Source organism: Quercus robur, chromosome 11, assembly GCF_932294415.1.
Source record: "Quercus robur chromosome 11, dhQueRobu3.1, whole genome shotgun sequence".
NCBI lineage: Eukaryota > Viridiplantae > Streptophyta > Magnoliopsida > Fagales > Fagaceae > Quercus > Quercus robur.
In genome coordinates this window covers 56601056-56616756 of record NC_065544.1, presented here as the reverse complement: position 1 = coordinate 56616756, position 15701 = coordinate 56601056, and the positions used below count along the sequence as shown (strand labels likewise).

The 15701-nt window shown below is 33.3% G+C and overlaps 1 protein-coding gene and 1 pseudogene across 2 annotated transcripts; both read right to left on the bottom strand.

Moving 5' to 3' along the window:
* Positions 1-4378: 4378 nt before the first annotated feature.
* LOC126707773 (small nucleolar RNA snoR118) lies at positions 4379-4459 on the bottom strand (annotated as a pseudogene).
* Positions 4460-9672: 5213 nt separating this feature from the next.
* Positions 9673-12986, bottom strand: LOC126705987 (mRNA export factor GLE1-like). Of its 2 annotated transcripts, XR_007648486.1 has the most exons (3): positions 12725-12986; positions 12174-12259; positions 9673-9743 (listed from the first exon to the last, which is right to left on the bottom strand). XR_007648486.1 is itself a non-coding variant. In XM_050405226.1 (2 exons), exons 1-2 carry the CDS (start codon positions 12968-12970, stop codon positions 9699-9701), a joined length of 291 nt encoding a protein of 96 aa, XP_050261183.1. In that variant the 5' UTR covers positions 12971-12986; the 3' UTR covers positions 9677-9698. The 2 variants fall into 2 exon arrangements, 1 of the variants encoding a protein (XP_050261183.1); XM_050405226.1 differs by lacking the exon at positions 12174-12259 and having other exon boundaries at positions 9677-9743.
* Positions 12987-15701: the final 2715 nt, after the last annotated feature.

Below are 15701 nucleotides of genomic sequence, written 5' to 3'. Positions count from 1 at the left end.
AGTAGCTTCGCGCCACTAGCTTTTCGACCAAGCCCGATGACTAATTGTGCGAATCAACGATTCCTCTCGTACTAGGTTGAATTACTATTGCGACACTGTCATCAGTACGATAAAACTAACCTGTCTCACGACGGTCTAAACCCAGCTCACGTTCCCTATTGGTGAGTGAACAATCCAACACTTGGTGAATTCTGCTTCACAATGATAAGAAGAGCCGACATCGAAGGATCAAAAAGCGACGTCGCTATGAACGCTTGGCTGCCACAACCAAGTTCTTCATTTCATCAACAATTAAGATCAAGAAGCACTTGGTTACAAAACCCTAAGGCGCAAAGATGCAGTAGTTTCTTTCAGAAAGAATAAGGCATCGGTCATCTTTTGCATATGTTCTCCTTGTATTCTCTTATGTGACGGCCTCTACAATAAGCCTTGTATAGGTCTAGGGTTGTGAGAAAAGAAACCCTACACATACATGTTAGCATGGGCCGAAAATCAAATCTGAATTCCCATAACCTCGATCGATCGGGAGGTGTCGAGCTTTAAACTTCGATCGATATAGCTATCGAGAAGCTATCGAGGAGTTGTCGAGGAGACAGGAGCTTTCTTAATCGATCCACCAGCTACCAAGAGGTGTCGAGATTGCGATAACAATCAACTGAAGAGCTCGATAGATAGCCTAGCTATTGACAGGTGTTGAGAAGTTGTCGAGCTATTTGTCCGCAGGTGTCAAGCTATCTATCTAACTTTAGTAAACAACTTTTCTTCACTTGTTTCTTGGTCCAATCTTCATGACTTTAATACTAGACTTAAACAACATGTTTCTTGAAGTATTAAACACATCCTAGATCTACCCAAATACAAGTAAAGTGTGTTTTGTCAAAGGATTAGCCAATTACGTAAAATCATGACATATGTTCATAACAAGTGAAACACATATGTCCTAACAATTTTCCTATCTCTCCTTAGTCGTAGTTAATTAGAAAACAAGCGATGTAATAAATCCTAATTACTAAACAACCCAAGACAAGCACTAAAGGTTTAATCTAGTAGCAGCCTTAAGAATTAGAGAGATCGATGAAACTAAACAACACAAGCCCAAGCGGTTGTATTTAATTTAGTCGAGCGTTCTTCCTAAGATCTAATAATTTCTGATGCAGTAAATCATTAAATCTTGGGTGCTTCACAAGTTAGAGAGATCAAACAATTACGGATTTGATATTTAACATTGCAGTAGATTGCAACGAATAATAAACTAGTAGGCCTCTTAGTATTTAAACAAGACAATCATGAAAATAGGCACAGAAGAACATCTGATATTCAAAGCATAAATTGAACAATAAAAAAAAATTAGATCTCACAATTTTATTGATTCCAAGGCTCCAATTTCCTTCGACCAAGTATAAAAGTTTAGCCTCGCAGGGCCATGTTGAAACTCAAAGAAGAAAATCAGAGAAGAGCGGAGAGATAGGTGTGTGTGTGTGTCCAATCTGATTTCTCCTCCCCCTTTTACACGTTAATTCCCCCTTTCCCAAGCCTACAAAATCTCCTAAAAAATATTCTAAATAATAATATTCATGTTAAGACATGTGATTTACTTGTTAGGAACATATGTCACTATTTTATGTAATTGGCTAATCCTTTGACAAAACGCACTTTACTTGTATTTGGGTAGATTTAGGATGTGTTTAATACTTCAAGAAATTGTGTTTCAAGATCAAGTATTAAAGCCATGCAAGTCTGTCTAAGATTCAAGTCTGAAAAGTGCCTGTCATTAAAGCTCGACAGCTAGCCATCTATCGAGCTTAAAGAGCTGTTCTAGCCCCGTGGCTCAATAGCTATTCAACAGTAGCTCAACAGATAGGCATCTGTCGAGGTTTATGAAAAACAGAATTTCAGTTTTGTTTTGACTCTAATCTGTGATTATGTGTTTGGGCTTTCTTTTCTCACAAACCTAGACATATAAAAGGATTATCTTAAGGGCCGTCAAAGTGGACACAAGTTGCATAAGTGTTAAGCAAAGTTTGTTTAAGCAATTTGTGACCAGAGACAGAGTTTTGCCCCAGTTCATTATTCTTGCAAAGAAGTTGCTGTGTTTGTGCACCGTAGTGTTTTGTGACTAAGCATTTTCTTGATCTTCATCGTTGGGATGAATTGAAGAACTTTGCAGCTCCCAACAACCTTCTCTAGTTGGTGATTGAAGTTGCGTACTGGGATCCGCGCAATTGGTTAGTCACATATTGGGAGCCATGCATTAAAAGGAGAAATTGTCACTAGAAAACAAGTCCAATTGGGTATTAGGGTAAGGGTTCAACTGTAGGTAGATATAAGGTACTGGGATTCCTTGATAACACTCGCTGCCAAAGTTGATAAAATTGGGATTCTACACAAGATTGATGAAAGGTTGCATAGATTAGATTGTATATAGGATCCAATTTGGCATTATATAATCATACTTTTCATTAAAGAAAATATATATATGAAAAATAATTTTTTTTAGATGACAATATATTTTTTACGCTGGTGTAATTCATATATATTTTTTGATATCGCTTACCATTTTGATTCTCCAAAAAAATAAAAAAAAAAATAAAAATTTCAATTTGACTATCAACAAAATGTTCCTCTTTTCCACACAAAAAATAATAATAATAATAATAATTACAGAAAGTATCTTCTTTTTTTTTTCAAAAAAGTAATAATAATAAAAAAGAAATCACTATCAACAATAAGAGAGTAAGACCTTAAAGGAAAAGAAAAGATTAAAAATAATAAATAAACAAAATCAAGCGAAAATGGGTAACCCAATAAATTTGATGGTCGTTGGATAGGGTACCCAATAAATTTCAGTTGGATATATATAAATAGGGAAATACTAATAAGTGCCCTTAGAGCATTAGTTAAGAATTCAATTAAAGAAAGGTTTTTATGAGAAAAGAAAAAAAAAAACAATTAATGTTTTGACAGCTTTTTTTTATTTCCCATAAAAGTAATGTCAAAATTTTCCTAAAATGGATAGTTAATGAGTGTCCTTAGGGCACTCGTTAGCATGACCCATATAAATATATGAAGTAATTGTGTTTATCACTTTTTTTTTCTTTTTTTTCTTTAACGGTAATTGAGAGATAATATCTCATGTGGGATGGGGAAATTCTTAGTCACTCCCGGAGTACGAAGAAATGATTCTTTATTCTCTCACATTCATGATAGATCCAATTATGAATTTAATGAGTGGAACCCACAATAAATGTGAAAAGAGAAAATATCATTATTTATACTCTGAAAGTAGTTAAGAATTACTACGTAGGATGCCCTTTTATAAGCATGTTTTGCCATTGCTTTTTTCTTTTTTCTTTTTTTTTAACATCACTTTGGCTCTACTTTTTAGAGTATTTTGAAGTTGTTCCACATTGAGTATTATGAATGGAGTTAACTTGACACCAAAATTTAAAAAATTAAATTGGATAAATAGCACAAAATTAAACTACAATTAGAAATTAATTTGATTCGATTTGAATTCTAAAATTGTATTTCAAATTAATATAATATATATGATTATATTTTTGTCCACTTTTAACAAATTAACAAAATCTTAATCCAAACACATAAGATTCAAAGAAATCTTGGTTTGTTTTTCTTATTTTGTAGTTTTTTTTTTTTTTTTTAAGGGGTAATTTGAGATGTTACTAGAAGCTACAGTTTAGAGAATGCTTCATCAACATATGAAATCATTGTTTTTGTGGTTATTTCAATTTTGATAGTTAAAAACCCAATTTCAATTATTGGGATGGCAAGCTACAGGCTCACAGTTGTTGGAGTTGTGTCGGGGACTTTTTTGCGACAAGGGCCAAAAATGCAAAATTAGCCCAAATCTCCCATTGGGTTCTTTAGAAATATTTATTTGTGGAAAATCAAGTCCAAAATTCCAATTGTATAATGAACAAAAGGCTAATAGTATTTTAACAAGAGAGAAATCAAAATGCCATAATTGAAGCACAAGAAAATGTAGAAATAGTACACAAGTCTGAAACTTCAACTCACAGTCAACGAGAAGAGGAAATTGAGAGAGGTTGTGAGGAAGAGAGAGAAGGTTCTCTTGTATCCATATTTCCAGCTCTAAGCTTCAGAATTGTGAGAATGTTGGCTAGGTGAAAGAGCTTGTACTCTAAAGTTTCAACTATGTGGGTAAAACGTGGTTGGTTAGTTTTTGAGTTGAAGGGAGAGTTTTATATTGAGACGACAACAAAGAAAACATAGTAAAGGCCGGTGAAGAAAGTGAATTGAGTTTTTAATCATTGGACATATATAGATAGAGATAAATTACTTGGGTACATGTGGGTATTTTCAAAGCACTATATTTTGACCCAACAATATATATGGAGTATCAGAAACAGCTTTCTAGTTTGCAATTCCATCAATAAATAAAAACTGCTCAGAGCCCAGTGCATTTATCATCATTCACAACAAAAACAAAAACCCAGATATAAGAAATGCATGTATATGAAAATAAAATAAAAAATAAAAAGCCCTCAGATCTCATAGCTTTGAATGATCATCCACGGTTGTTTTTTTCAAGGCAATGGGCATTCATCAAAAGCCTTTACAAACCACCACCATAGAAAATAAAATTTGTGTGTGTATATATATATATATATATATATATATATATATGATAAAAGAAGAGTAGAAGGTGGTTGTGGTTGTGGTTGTGGTTGTGGTTGTGGTTGTGGTGAAAGGTGGTGTTGAGTAAAGATCTGATAATGAATTGAAAAGCCATGCCTAACCGCTCAATAAAATTTTGGTGTACATCATTGGGCAAAAAGTTAAGGACTATTCTACCAAACAATAATTATAATACAGAATAGGCTTTGTTTGAAGATTTGGGCCTTCCTTGGTCTGTTACAAAATAAGAAAGCCCACTGATTTGTGTTCACATGGGCTGGCTCTCAACCCATTTCAAGACAATCATTGTGGGCTTGTGGCACTGGCATTTATAATATCACTTCTAAAACAAAGGTTAAAATACTGTTTGGTTACTAAATTTTGAGGTTATAGTTAATTTTGTCATTACATTTTTGTAGCAGTTAATTTGTTCCATGTTATTCTCATTTTACAATCAATTTGGTTTCTAGATTTTGAGTTCACAATCAATTTTCAACTCACAGTCAATTTGGTTTCTATATTTTTATTATTATTATATTAGGCACATAAGTTTTAAGTGTGCCAACTGTATAAATTATTTGTCATATATGTATTTTCAATTAATAAGTTAACGATTAAATTAGTTGCAATTTAAAAATAAAATTGACCAAAATGAATGGTCTAAATTGACTATGACTTTAAAATGTAGAGACTAAAATAATATTTTTTCCTAGATCAAATCATCTTTAACATCATATATTCATATCTATTATAATTTAATTACAAGTCACCGCTTCAACCATTGTGAAATTTGGTATGGCTTTCGACAAACTCAAAATGAAACTACAAATTTATTTATTTAGTTAGTTATTTGTGTTTTTAGTAATATTATTTCAACTCTAGTAAAAAGAACCATACTCAAATCCTCTTCCCCAATTTTTTTTAAAAAAAAAAATTAAACAAAAGTATTAAATTCATTCATATCATGTAACAGACTGTTGAGGGGGAAATTGATGCCTCTGAATAAAATGTTGGGAAACCAAGCTAAAACTCGACTATGGGCTCTTGAGATGGCACCCAAAGGCTTTCAGTGTGATGACAAGCCTATCCAAGCAAGAAAAACAAAGGCTGCACTTAACACAATAGCAACAAAAGCCCAGTGAAAATACTTTTCAATACTTAGTTAGTACATTAGTGGTCCTGTTCTGATAGTTCAAGGGAAATAAATTGTCCAACGGTAAGGGTGAAATAAAACAATCCAACAATCAATAATTAGATAAATTTAGGAAAAGTGTTAACTCCTGGGGGTCCTTGTATATCTCGGTCAAGAGGAATTTATTGTACTTTAGGCCATCATTACATCAATGTGAGGGAAGAGTTCGATCGTTATAAATACATCATATCCTTCGACAGTAAAATAAAAAGTAAAAATTAAAGGTTCCATAGGAAGAAGAAAAGAATTAATTGGCATGGTGTGAAGGGAGAGAGAGATCTCAGCTCAGTGCAACAAGTATTAAACTAAGATTTTCGTGAGTGTGTGTTTATAAGGCATGAACGAGGTGAATGTGGGTTGTTTTGAGTGAGTGGGATAGGATTAACACTGAGATTAAAGCTTTTTGTGAGTAGTGGGCTGTTTGTGACTAGCTGGAAGACATTTATGAGCTGTGATTGTGTAAAGGGGGGAAAAGAATATCTGGGATTAGATGAGTGTGGGCTAAAGATAATGAGTGGTGAGCTTAAGGAGAGCTAAACCACCAGCAAAAATGGCAAACGAATCCCAAGTCTCAGAGGGGGGTAGCTATCTTTTTAGAGAAGCATTAACTAACAAGAATCCAAAAATTGTAGGACTGATCAAAGGTAGTGAATCAATGCTAATCTTCCTGGGATTTTGGTCAGATGTAGGAGATTTACCTTAGGGGTTGCCTTGCTTTTTTGGGTAATGATGAGATTTTGGAGTGTTTTGTATTAATTATCCAACAAAAAACAGTATCATTTTAATTGTAGATTATGAAGGTAGCAATAGCTAAGAAGCTGAAGCTTCAAAGAAGTCCACTTGTTGGAAAACCCTCGTCCTACAGAGGATATCCATAACAACATACTGCAATGAGAAGTTGCATCTTGGTCTATCCCAAGATGCAGGATTTAAATGGTCAAAGATACTTTCGAAAGGAAGGAGCTGATTTGGGAAGCAAAAGAGACAAATTTAGTTTCGTTTTTTTTTAACATTAATTGTGCTTTTATTATAGGCCCTAGTACTTAATTAGTTTAATTATAATTTTTATTTAAAGTTTAGGGTATTTTTGTCATTCAATAAGTAGGGTTTCTTACACCTAGGGTTTAGTTTTTCCTATATAAGCAAACAATTGTACTCCTTTTGGAGATGATTTATAGAGATGATTTGATGAATCGAAATTTCTATTGGTTTCTTTGGTCCGGTTCTGATTCTAACCAACCCTAGGTGCTAACTCCTAACAGTTTTTTCCTCGCTTGGTGCTAACTCCTAGGTTCCTGTCATTTATTTTCCTGTCTTTTAAATTTATTGTTGCAAAATTAAGGTTGTCCTACGCCAAGAGCATCTCATGTTCCAAATATAGGAGGCAATAGCAGGGGCTTTCACATGGCATAGTTGATATTGTAGCTTAGCTTAGCACAAACACTAATCAAAAGAGTGCAATTTAGTGAACTTTTCTGGGGAAGCTTGTAATTTACTGTTGTATCAATAAAAATGCAAGACATAAAACCATATATACAAACTCTCCACTCATGCCATGTAAAAAAATATATTTTTTAAGCAAGTAGATTTTTCCATAGGTTGAAGGTTTACAAATTTCATGCTCTGCTGCTAACTTTCCAAAAAGAGGTCAAATATCCCACCAAGGAATCCCTAAGCCAATGCCACTTAGATATGTAAATCATGGCCCAAAACTAAAAAAAAAAAAAAAAAAAAAAAAAACCCAAACAGCATGAAAAACAATTTTACAATTGATAATGCAAAGACATACCTGCCAAACATTTGCCCAGACTTCTCCATTTATATACTCTAGTTCATTAAGGTTGTTTACTTCACGACCATTATATGTGACAATATGTTTTCCTATGACTACATTAAAGAAAAGAAATCAAATCAAATTCTTTGTAACATATATAAATTTATCAAAAAGAGTGTTAAAACTGAACAAAAATCTACTATCACATTTTGGGGTGATAAAAATTAAAAAGCTCATGAAAGGGGTAAAAGACTGAAGGCCTGATAATATACTGCTAGAGAAAGCTTAAAATCACTTAGATTTGATGCAGCATCAGCAATGTCAGGCACTCAAATAAAGAAATTGCAAAAAAAAAAAAAAAAACACTCACTTTTTCTTTCTTTTTTGGGGGAGGAGTAAGAAATGGAATTGATACCAACTATTGTATACAAACAAACCTTTGAAATTTTGATGGTTAATCTGCTACAATGTTGAAGTCCCATCACTTCCAAACAAGACATTTTCATTAGTTGCTAGACCCCAACCGTCTTTCATCTAATGAGTAAATTTCTTAAACTACATGGAGTATAAAAGCATGAAGCTTGTTACATATGTCGATCATCATATTAGGGCACACCAAAAAGGAAGAATCTCAGTCAAAAAGAACATTGCAAGAAAAAGGAAACAATTAAAAAGTCAATAGTATGGTATATGAATGACATGTTCATCTAGGATGAGATTAAAAAAAGGATCGCTTTCTATATTTATACAACATATCAATATCACCCCAGAAGGTAATTACAATGTCAAAGACATCACTTATTCCAGATCTAAGTGTGATTTTCACAATTAAATTGTACTAATTATCTCCCTTTGCAGAGCCCACATGATCGAGTAGTGAAATCTTAATGGATAGTCAGCTCAACATCTCAAAGATTCCAAACACATCTGCCATTAGGGCCAGTTTGGTAGGAAGGATAGAAAAGTAAGGGATGAATGAAATGGGATGGGGAAAAAATAAAAATTGCAGCAAAATTGTCTTTTTTTTCCTTCACAATTTTTTGGTAGGAAAGATGAAAAAGTGGAAGGATAAAGAAGAATCTGTATCTTGTAATAATTTCCCATTCCATCTTTCTATGGAATTGTTTTTGATGAATTATAGGATAAATTTGTCAAATCCTTTATTCTTGTCATTTTTCTCCCACTTCAGATGAATAGAAAATGGTAAGGACAGAAGGAATATGCTCATGGTCTTTTTTCTTCTTCCCCTTTTTATAGTCAACCAAACAAGAGAAAATGATAAGCCACCCTGCATTTTCATTCCCTTTCACAGTCCACCCTCCCAAACTTTCCAAACACATCTGCCATTAGGGCCAGTTTGGTAGGAAGGACAGAAAAGTAAGGGATGAATGAAATGGGATGGGGAAAAAAATAAAAATTGCAGCAAAATTGTCTTTTTTTTCCTTCACAATTTTTTGGTAGGAAAGATGAACAAGTGGAAGGATAAAGAAGAATCTGTATCTTGTAATAATTTCCCATTCTATCTTTCTATGGAATTGTTTTTGATGAATTATAGGATAAATTTGTCAAATCCTTTATTCTTGTCATTTTTCTCCCACTTCAGATGAATGGAAGATGGTGAGGCCAGAGGAATATGCTTATGGTCCTTTTTCTTCTTCCCCTTTTTATAGTCAACCAAACAAGAGAAAATGATAAGCCACCCTACATTTTCATTCCCTTCCACAATCCACCCTCCTAAATATTAGGTTTTCAATGCATTTCCCAACACTACTCCATCAGGCCTTAATTGGCCCCAACAATCTGATGTTATGTCCCATTTCCAAAATTAATAAACAATTGGAATTGCAAGCAGAAGAATATGGCCCACACATGCAAACATATAGGAAATTTAAAATTAACTGGTGCAGATTTATTTTTAGCAAATTTTTACAATACTTTAAGTATTTTTTTTCCCCTTTTTATGTGTATTTTAATTCGTTTTGCATTGCATTTAAAATAAGTATTTCAACAACAACAAAAAAACATTACACAAGGAAAAGAGGTGAAGCACAAACTTTGCTTAAATTATTTCGGTCATATATGAAACCAATATCCTTCAACCACGTTACTTGGAACAGCCTATAAAGAATGTAAAAGTTACTATATTAGCATCATTACTCTTTCAATTGTTAGAAGCACAAAACATATAAAAATAAACAATTAAGAAACTACATGATTAAATACAAAGAAAATGATGAAGCAAAAGTGCAAAATATATTGGCGGAAAAGCATAAATGTTAAATAAATTAACTAAACATGCTCAACAATTCTATATTGCAAATAAAATATCTTGCTGAAATTATTAAAACTTAAGAAAGAATTGTATACAAAACATATATGTTTTTTGCTCTACCGTTATATTAATCCACTGTTTTTTACCTACTTTTCTGGCACTTTTATTATTGTTTCTTATCAAACAATGAAGCAGTAATCAGAGAGAGGTTACCATTGCACCAGCCCCACAGTAACGTAATAGATAGAGAAGACCTATGTCTCAAAATTATAAGGATAGACAGTCCTTGACAACATGCTTATTTGCACCAAGATCTGTCATCATGGACTTCTTTCATGGTGTTAAACTATTCAAAATGAAAAAACAATCAATCCAATCAAACTTAAATCTAAACAAGTTATGATAAAGAGTGAGGCAATCAATGGGAAACAGAAGACATGGTAAATCACATGCATACGAATTTGAGTAATATTCCTAGAATGGGTGGGTTGTACACATCCGTGGTAGGTGCACATGTTTTCCGGCAAGTGGAAACAACGTAAAAACTATATTTCAGATGTACTGAAGTGTCTTAACATGCAAGCCCAAATAGGAAGGAAAAGGTCAAATAACCAGTGCGTTAAATTGTAATAGCATGCTTTACACATCAATCCCACAATACAAGATGCATTCATAATATCCTTTCATTACCATGGGCTTATGAGCCTCTTATAAATCTCAAGATAAGACAATGCAAACTACTAGACTCAAGTTACCTGCAAAAATTTTAGGGGCCAAATCAGAGGAACTATGGCTGATGAACAACTAATTAGTCTACTAGAAAACATCAAACTTGATGGTGCCATCCAGGTGCTTGCAACTATAAATTGTATCTCAACCCGTTGCAAAGAACACGTGCGTATATAATTTATGTTTGCAGTAATGGGATTGGTTGGAGGCATTCTGAAGATTAAGTTAACACAATAATTTTCAGAAACTTGGAATGAAAAATTACAGTAATAGTTATCTTAAATGCCTACCTTTTGTAATGGTTTGAGGGGGAATGAGGTATTTTGGAGTTTTGTTGGTAAAGTTGGTCATTGTATTAAAAATTGGACCATTCAAAGAACTGTAAAATGGAGAGTTTCAAAATTTTTAAGGTTGGATCAAGGTCCAAAAGAGGTCATACCATGATAATGTCATAATTAATATAATAAATTAATAAATAAAAAATGGAACAAATTTATAAAATGAGCAGTCATGATTAAAAAAAAAAAGATATAGAGAAATTAAATAATTTTCAAGTACATTTTTCACAACTTTTATATTAAAAAAAAAAAGTTACACACACACACATAGTGAATCTTTACACATACCTTTAAGAAAACTCTATATATTCCACTTTTTTGGATACATAAAATTATAGACTACTGTAGGAGCACAATTTGGAGCCCAAACCCTTATTTTGTAAGTCTTGGTCCAAAGAGCTCAACACAATGAATTTTTGTAGAGTATGGATCAAAGAACTAGGTTTTAATAAGTTAAACGGGGTATTGCATGGAATAAAGTAACACATGAACAAGAACAAAAGCCATTATATTGAAAGATCACACCATCTGATAGGGCTAAACACTTAATTTGTATATACGGATCAATGCAATGGGGTTCTTTTGCATGCTACAGTACTCTTACCTCCTTTTTTTCTGTCCCTCTCTTGTGGGGGCTTCTACACATTATATAGGCCTTTTCTTATCATTTGGACTTTACACTTGTCGATTATCCAAACCTCCACTTGAGCATCTGTCCCATCAAGCATCTCTTTCAATTCTTTGTGAGTTGCGGTAGCCAAGGTAGCACTATTCAAGTGTCTTCTCCACATTAATTCGGCCAAGAAAGAAGCTTTAGTACATTCAATATGGTGGTAGTAGCTTTTGCTTAAATATTTTGTGTTTTCTTCCTTTTCACGTATTTAGGGGATGGGCTTTAGTGGCTTGGATGTCCTTTCGCTCCGGATTTTCAGTGTCCGAGGAGAAATTCCTCCTCGGACCTGTTTTCTTTGTTTCCAGTGATGTTTAACATGGATTGCTTAAGCCACGTTAACTCCTCGGATGTGCTGGTGTCCTCGAACAGGTTCAAGGCCCAATTTGTTACTTTGGACCATAGTCCCCACAACTACTATTCTATAATGATAGTGGCTAATTAATTTTATATATTTTTTTTAGTGATCTCATTTGTAACAAAAGCCAAAAGTTCAACAAGACCAATGGTGCCTTCTTCACATAAGAAGAATTTTCTACCTGGAAGTATTTCCACTACTGTGAAGAAACATACAGCTTCAAAAGTGCATCTTACTGAAAAGAAAGCCAATTGTTTGGCTTTTGCACTGAAAGGAAGGTATGTACAGAAAGTTCAATCTATTTGTTGAAGCACATATATAAGTGTATACAAATACTGAAATACCCAATTGAAACATTTGTTTATTTTTTCATTTGAAGGAAACTAATTGATGAAGCAATTCATCGGACAAAAAAAGTTCTATAACTCGGTTAATCCCAAAGAGTTTTATAATTCAAAAGAGTTTTACCAATTTTTAAAAAGTTCTATAATTCAAAACTCGGTTAATCCTGCAAAAAAAATATATGACAAATGAAATACTAAATAACAAATTCTAAAAATGGTAAAGTCTCTTTTTATCGAATAAGATATTTGGGATTCAAACCCTGCCTACGACAAAAACCAATGAGTGTCTTAGTTTGTGAGAAAAGCAATCATCATAAAATAGACGTCATATATTGGAATTCTATCTTATCTAAAAGCAAGTAACAAATTCTTGGTAATCTAGTTATACCAGAAAAACATCTGATAGCAATGCACCACCCGTCAGGGCCCTTTCCCCTGGCTCCTTAAGGAACAACTTATCCTCCATGTAGTTTTGAATGTCCCTGATTGTTGCACTTAACTTTAGATCTTCACGAACTGGATCTTCACATGCTTTCAATTCTTGTAGAAAGTTGTTCCAGATGTAGCTTAGTACTTTGATGTACCGAGTTTTATATTTTCTGAAGAGAGCAAACCCTGCCATCTGTAAAAACATAATTTAAAAAAATAATAATAATTCATTAATTAAAAAAATAACTTTGAAAGGGTTTTCAAATATTGTTTTGCAAATGGCATTATGTTTCTGTATCAACTTTCTTTCAGGAAGGCACTCAGTGCAACCGCTATATCTCTATTGACAAGCACAGTATTTAAGAACCTTGCCATACATGCCCAACCTTCTTTGAGGCCATGTGTGTTCTGGAAACCTTGTACTTCTGTCTGCAAACAATCATTCTTGGTAAGCTTCTTTTGCTTTCAGAGATGAAGGGAGTAAGGGATAAAGGAAAGGTGTGACAATAGCACCATGTCAAGAGATCTGGGGTTTTGTAAATTGCACATTGCTAAAAATAAAGCATTTCAACACCTCAAAAAGTCAAAAGCATAAGATCATATTATCAAAAAAATAAAAAATAAAAATCTTTTGAACTCTTTCCAGATACCAAATAAAATCCCACATTTTCCACCTTTAAGCATGTTAACATGCATATTCCAAAACTTTGTCTGTTTTTGCCATTCTATGAACAATCCAACCAAAAACTGAATCTAGGTAGAACACAAGAGCATGCCTTTGGCCAGATTTATGAAATTACCTTCTTTGCAAATGCTGCCATGCCCACAGATTGAGGGCAATGAGGATCATGGAAAATCTTAACAATTTCACATGCCTTTTCACTGCAATTGGTAAATCAATACAAACAAGATCCAAAAGAATTAGTTACTTTTGTGGTGAAGAATTATAACCAAAACAAATGCCATGAATAAAACAAGAATTTGAGTTCTTTAACAATGAGGCTTTATTAGCATTAGAAGGGAATGATTCTTGTGTACAGCTCCTCAAGAATAGGGAAAACCCTCCTCTATCTAAAGAGGCTGAAGCAGCAACTACAAGTCTACAATATCTACAAATGAATGTAAGATCATAAATCAGCCAGTTTGATCAGTAACAATCACTTTTTTAGTTCAAAGTCTTGAATAATACAGTAATTTATAATAATAAACAAATAAATAAACCCTTAAGGCAGTCCAGGGCAAAAGGGCTGGCACTTAATTTACCAGTCTAACCAGCTGTAAAGGCAAGCAAAAACCTTTTTCTTTTTTTTTTCTTCTTTTAATTTATAAACAAGTAAAGCAAAAACTAGGTCCTTCATACCAGTGACATGCTGCAATTCGCTGGGGTGAAGTGAAAACATTGATGCCATTATAATACTCATCATGATAAAAAGGCTTTAGATAAAGTAATACAGATAGTAAAGACAAACCAAAAAAGATTCATTGATAATTAAATGTTTCGCTAGAATGCAGCAATAATCAAATCTATCTCACCTGACAACTTTCGTTGACCTACGTATTTGATTCATCAACCTTTTAATAAGCTTTTCATAGCTGCTTAAATCCTAACAAAAAATAAGACCACATCACCTACCGATATAAAGGAAGCAAGTCACATAGCCTATAACTTAGACTTCAATAAAATAACAGACAAAATTAGAATTCTAATCTACAATAACAGTATCTAGGTGAGTAATAAGTAATAACGTTAGCCTTTTCAATATATAAGGCCCAAATAAGATTTCGGAAAATATATATACTAACAAAAAAAACACCAACAAAAAAAAACACACAAAAAAAAAAACCCAAAAAGATCCGAAATTGAAAAACGAAAAACCCTAGGTCACATCATGAAATTCCAAAATCTAAAATTGGAGAAAGAGAGACAGAGAGACAGAGGAATCTAAGAAGCAAAAATGACAAAGTATTGAGAAGAAAGAGAGAGTACCTTCGGCACGGTGAGCTACAAACGGCATTGACATTGGGCTACGATTGCTTAAGAGTGACTATCTTCATGACAGTGGGCTATGATTTTGCTTCAGCACTGGGCTATGATTGCTTGAGAGTGAAGGAGTGAGTGAGTGAATTAGTGAGTTTGAGAGGGCGGAGTGAAAGGGTGTTCGAGTGAGTGAGTGAGTGAGTTTGAACTTTGAGGATTTTGTAATGAGCCGTTTGAAAGTGCTATGGATTTGTTTTTATTATGCAGATTTCGAGTCTTATAAACTCGGTTTCTATGTGGCTCCATGTGGCAATTTTGTCTAGCTAAGGGTAGTACAAAAACACTGAGCTCGAGCTTTAGAAACTCGAGTTCTAATTAAATCTCGAGTTTTAAAAACTCAAGATGCTAGTTTCACACTTTCTTTCAAAATCGGGCAACTAACGAAATTGTTAGAATATTATTGTTATTTGGAAAGGGTGTTCTGAATGTTTGTGTTAAAAGTTTAAAAGGTAACAAAGTAAACAAAACAAAAAGTTATAAATGCATTCACATAAATGTCAGGATTTTTAACTAGATTTAGTCTAAAGAACGCACTTTTGTTAGTTGAGTTAATCTACTGTTTACAGATTACAATATCAGTCTCAGTACTTACTATCCGTTTGTATAGCTTATTTTTTGCTAACTTATTTTACTATTCAACTTATTTTTTCTACTATTTATAGGCTCCACTGCACTTTTTGATACTATTCATAGGTCTTACTGCACTATTTCAGCTAACTTTTACCTTTATTTACAGTACTTTCAGCAAAAAATTTTCAATTTCAGCAAAATAAATGAAACCCAAACAGACACTTAATATGTGTTTGGATTCACGTTTGCGTTTCACGTTTTGCGTTTTTTTTTTTTTTTTTTTGTTGGCACGCGTTTCAGCTTTAGGGACAAAGTCACTGTTCATCAC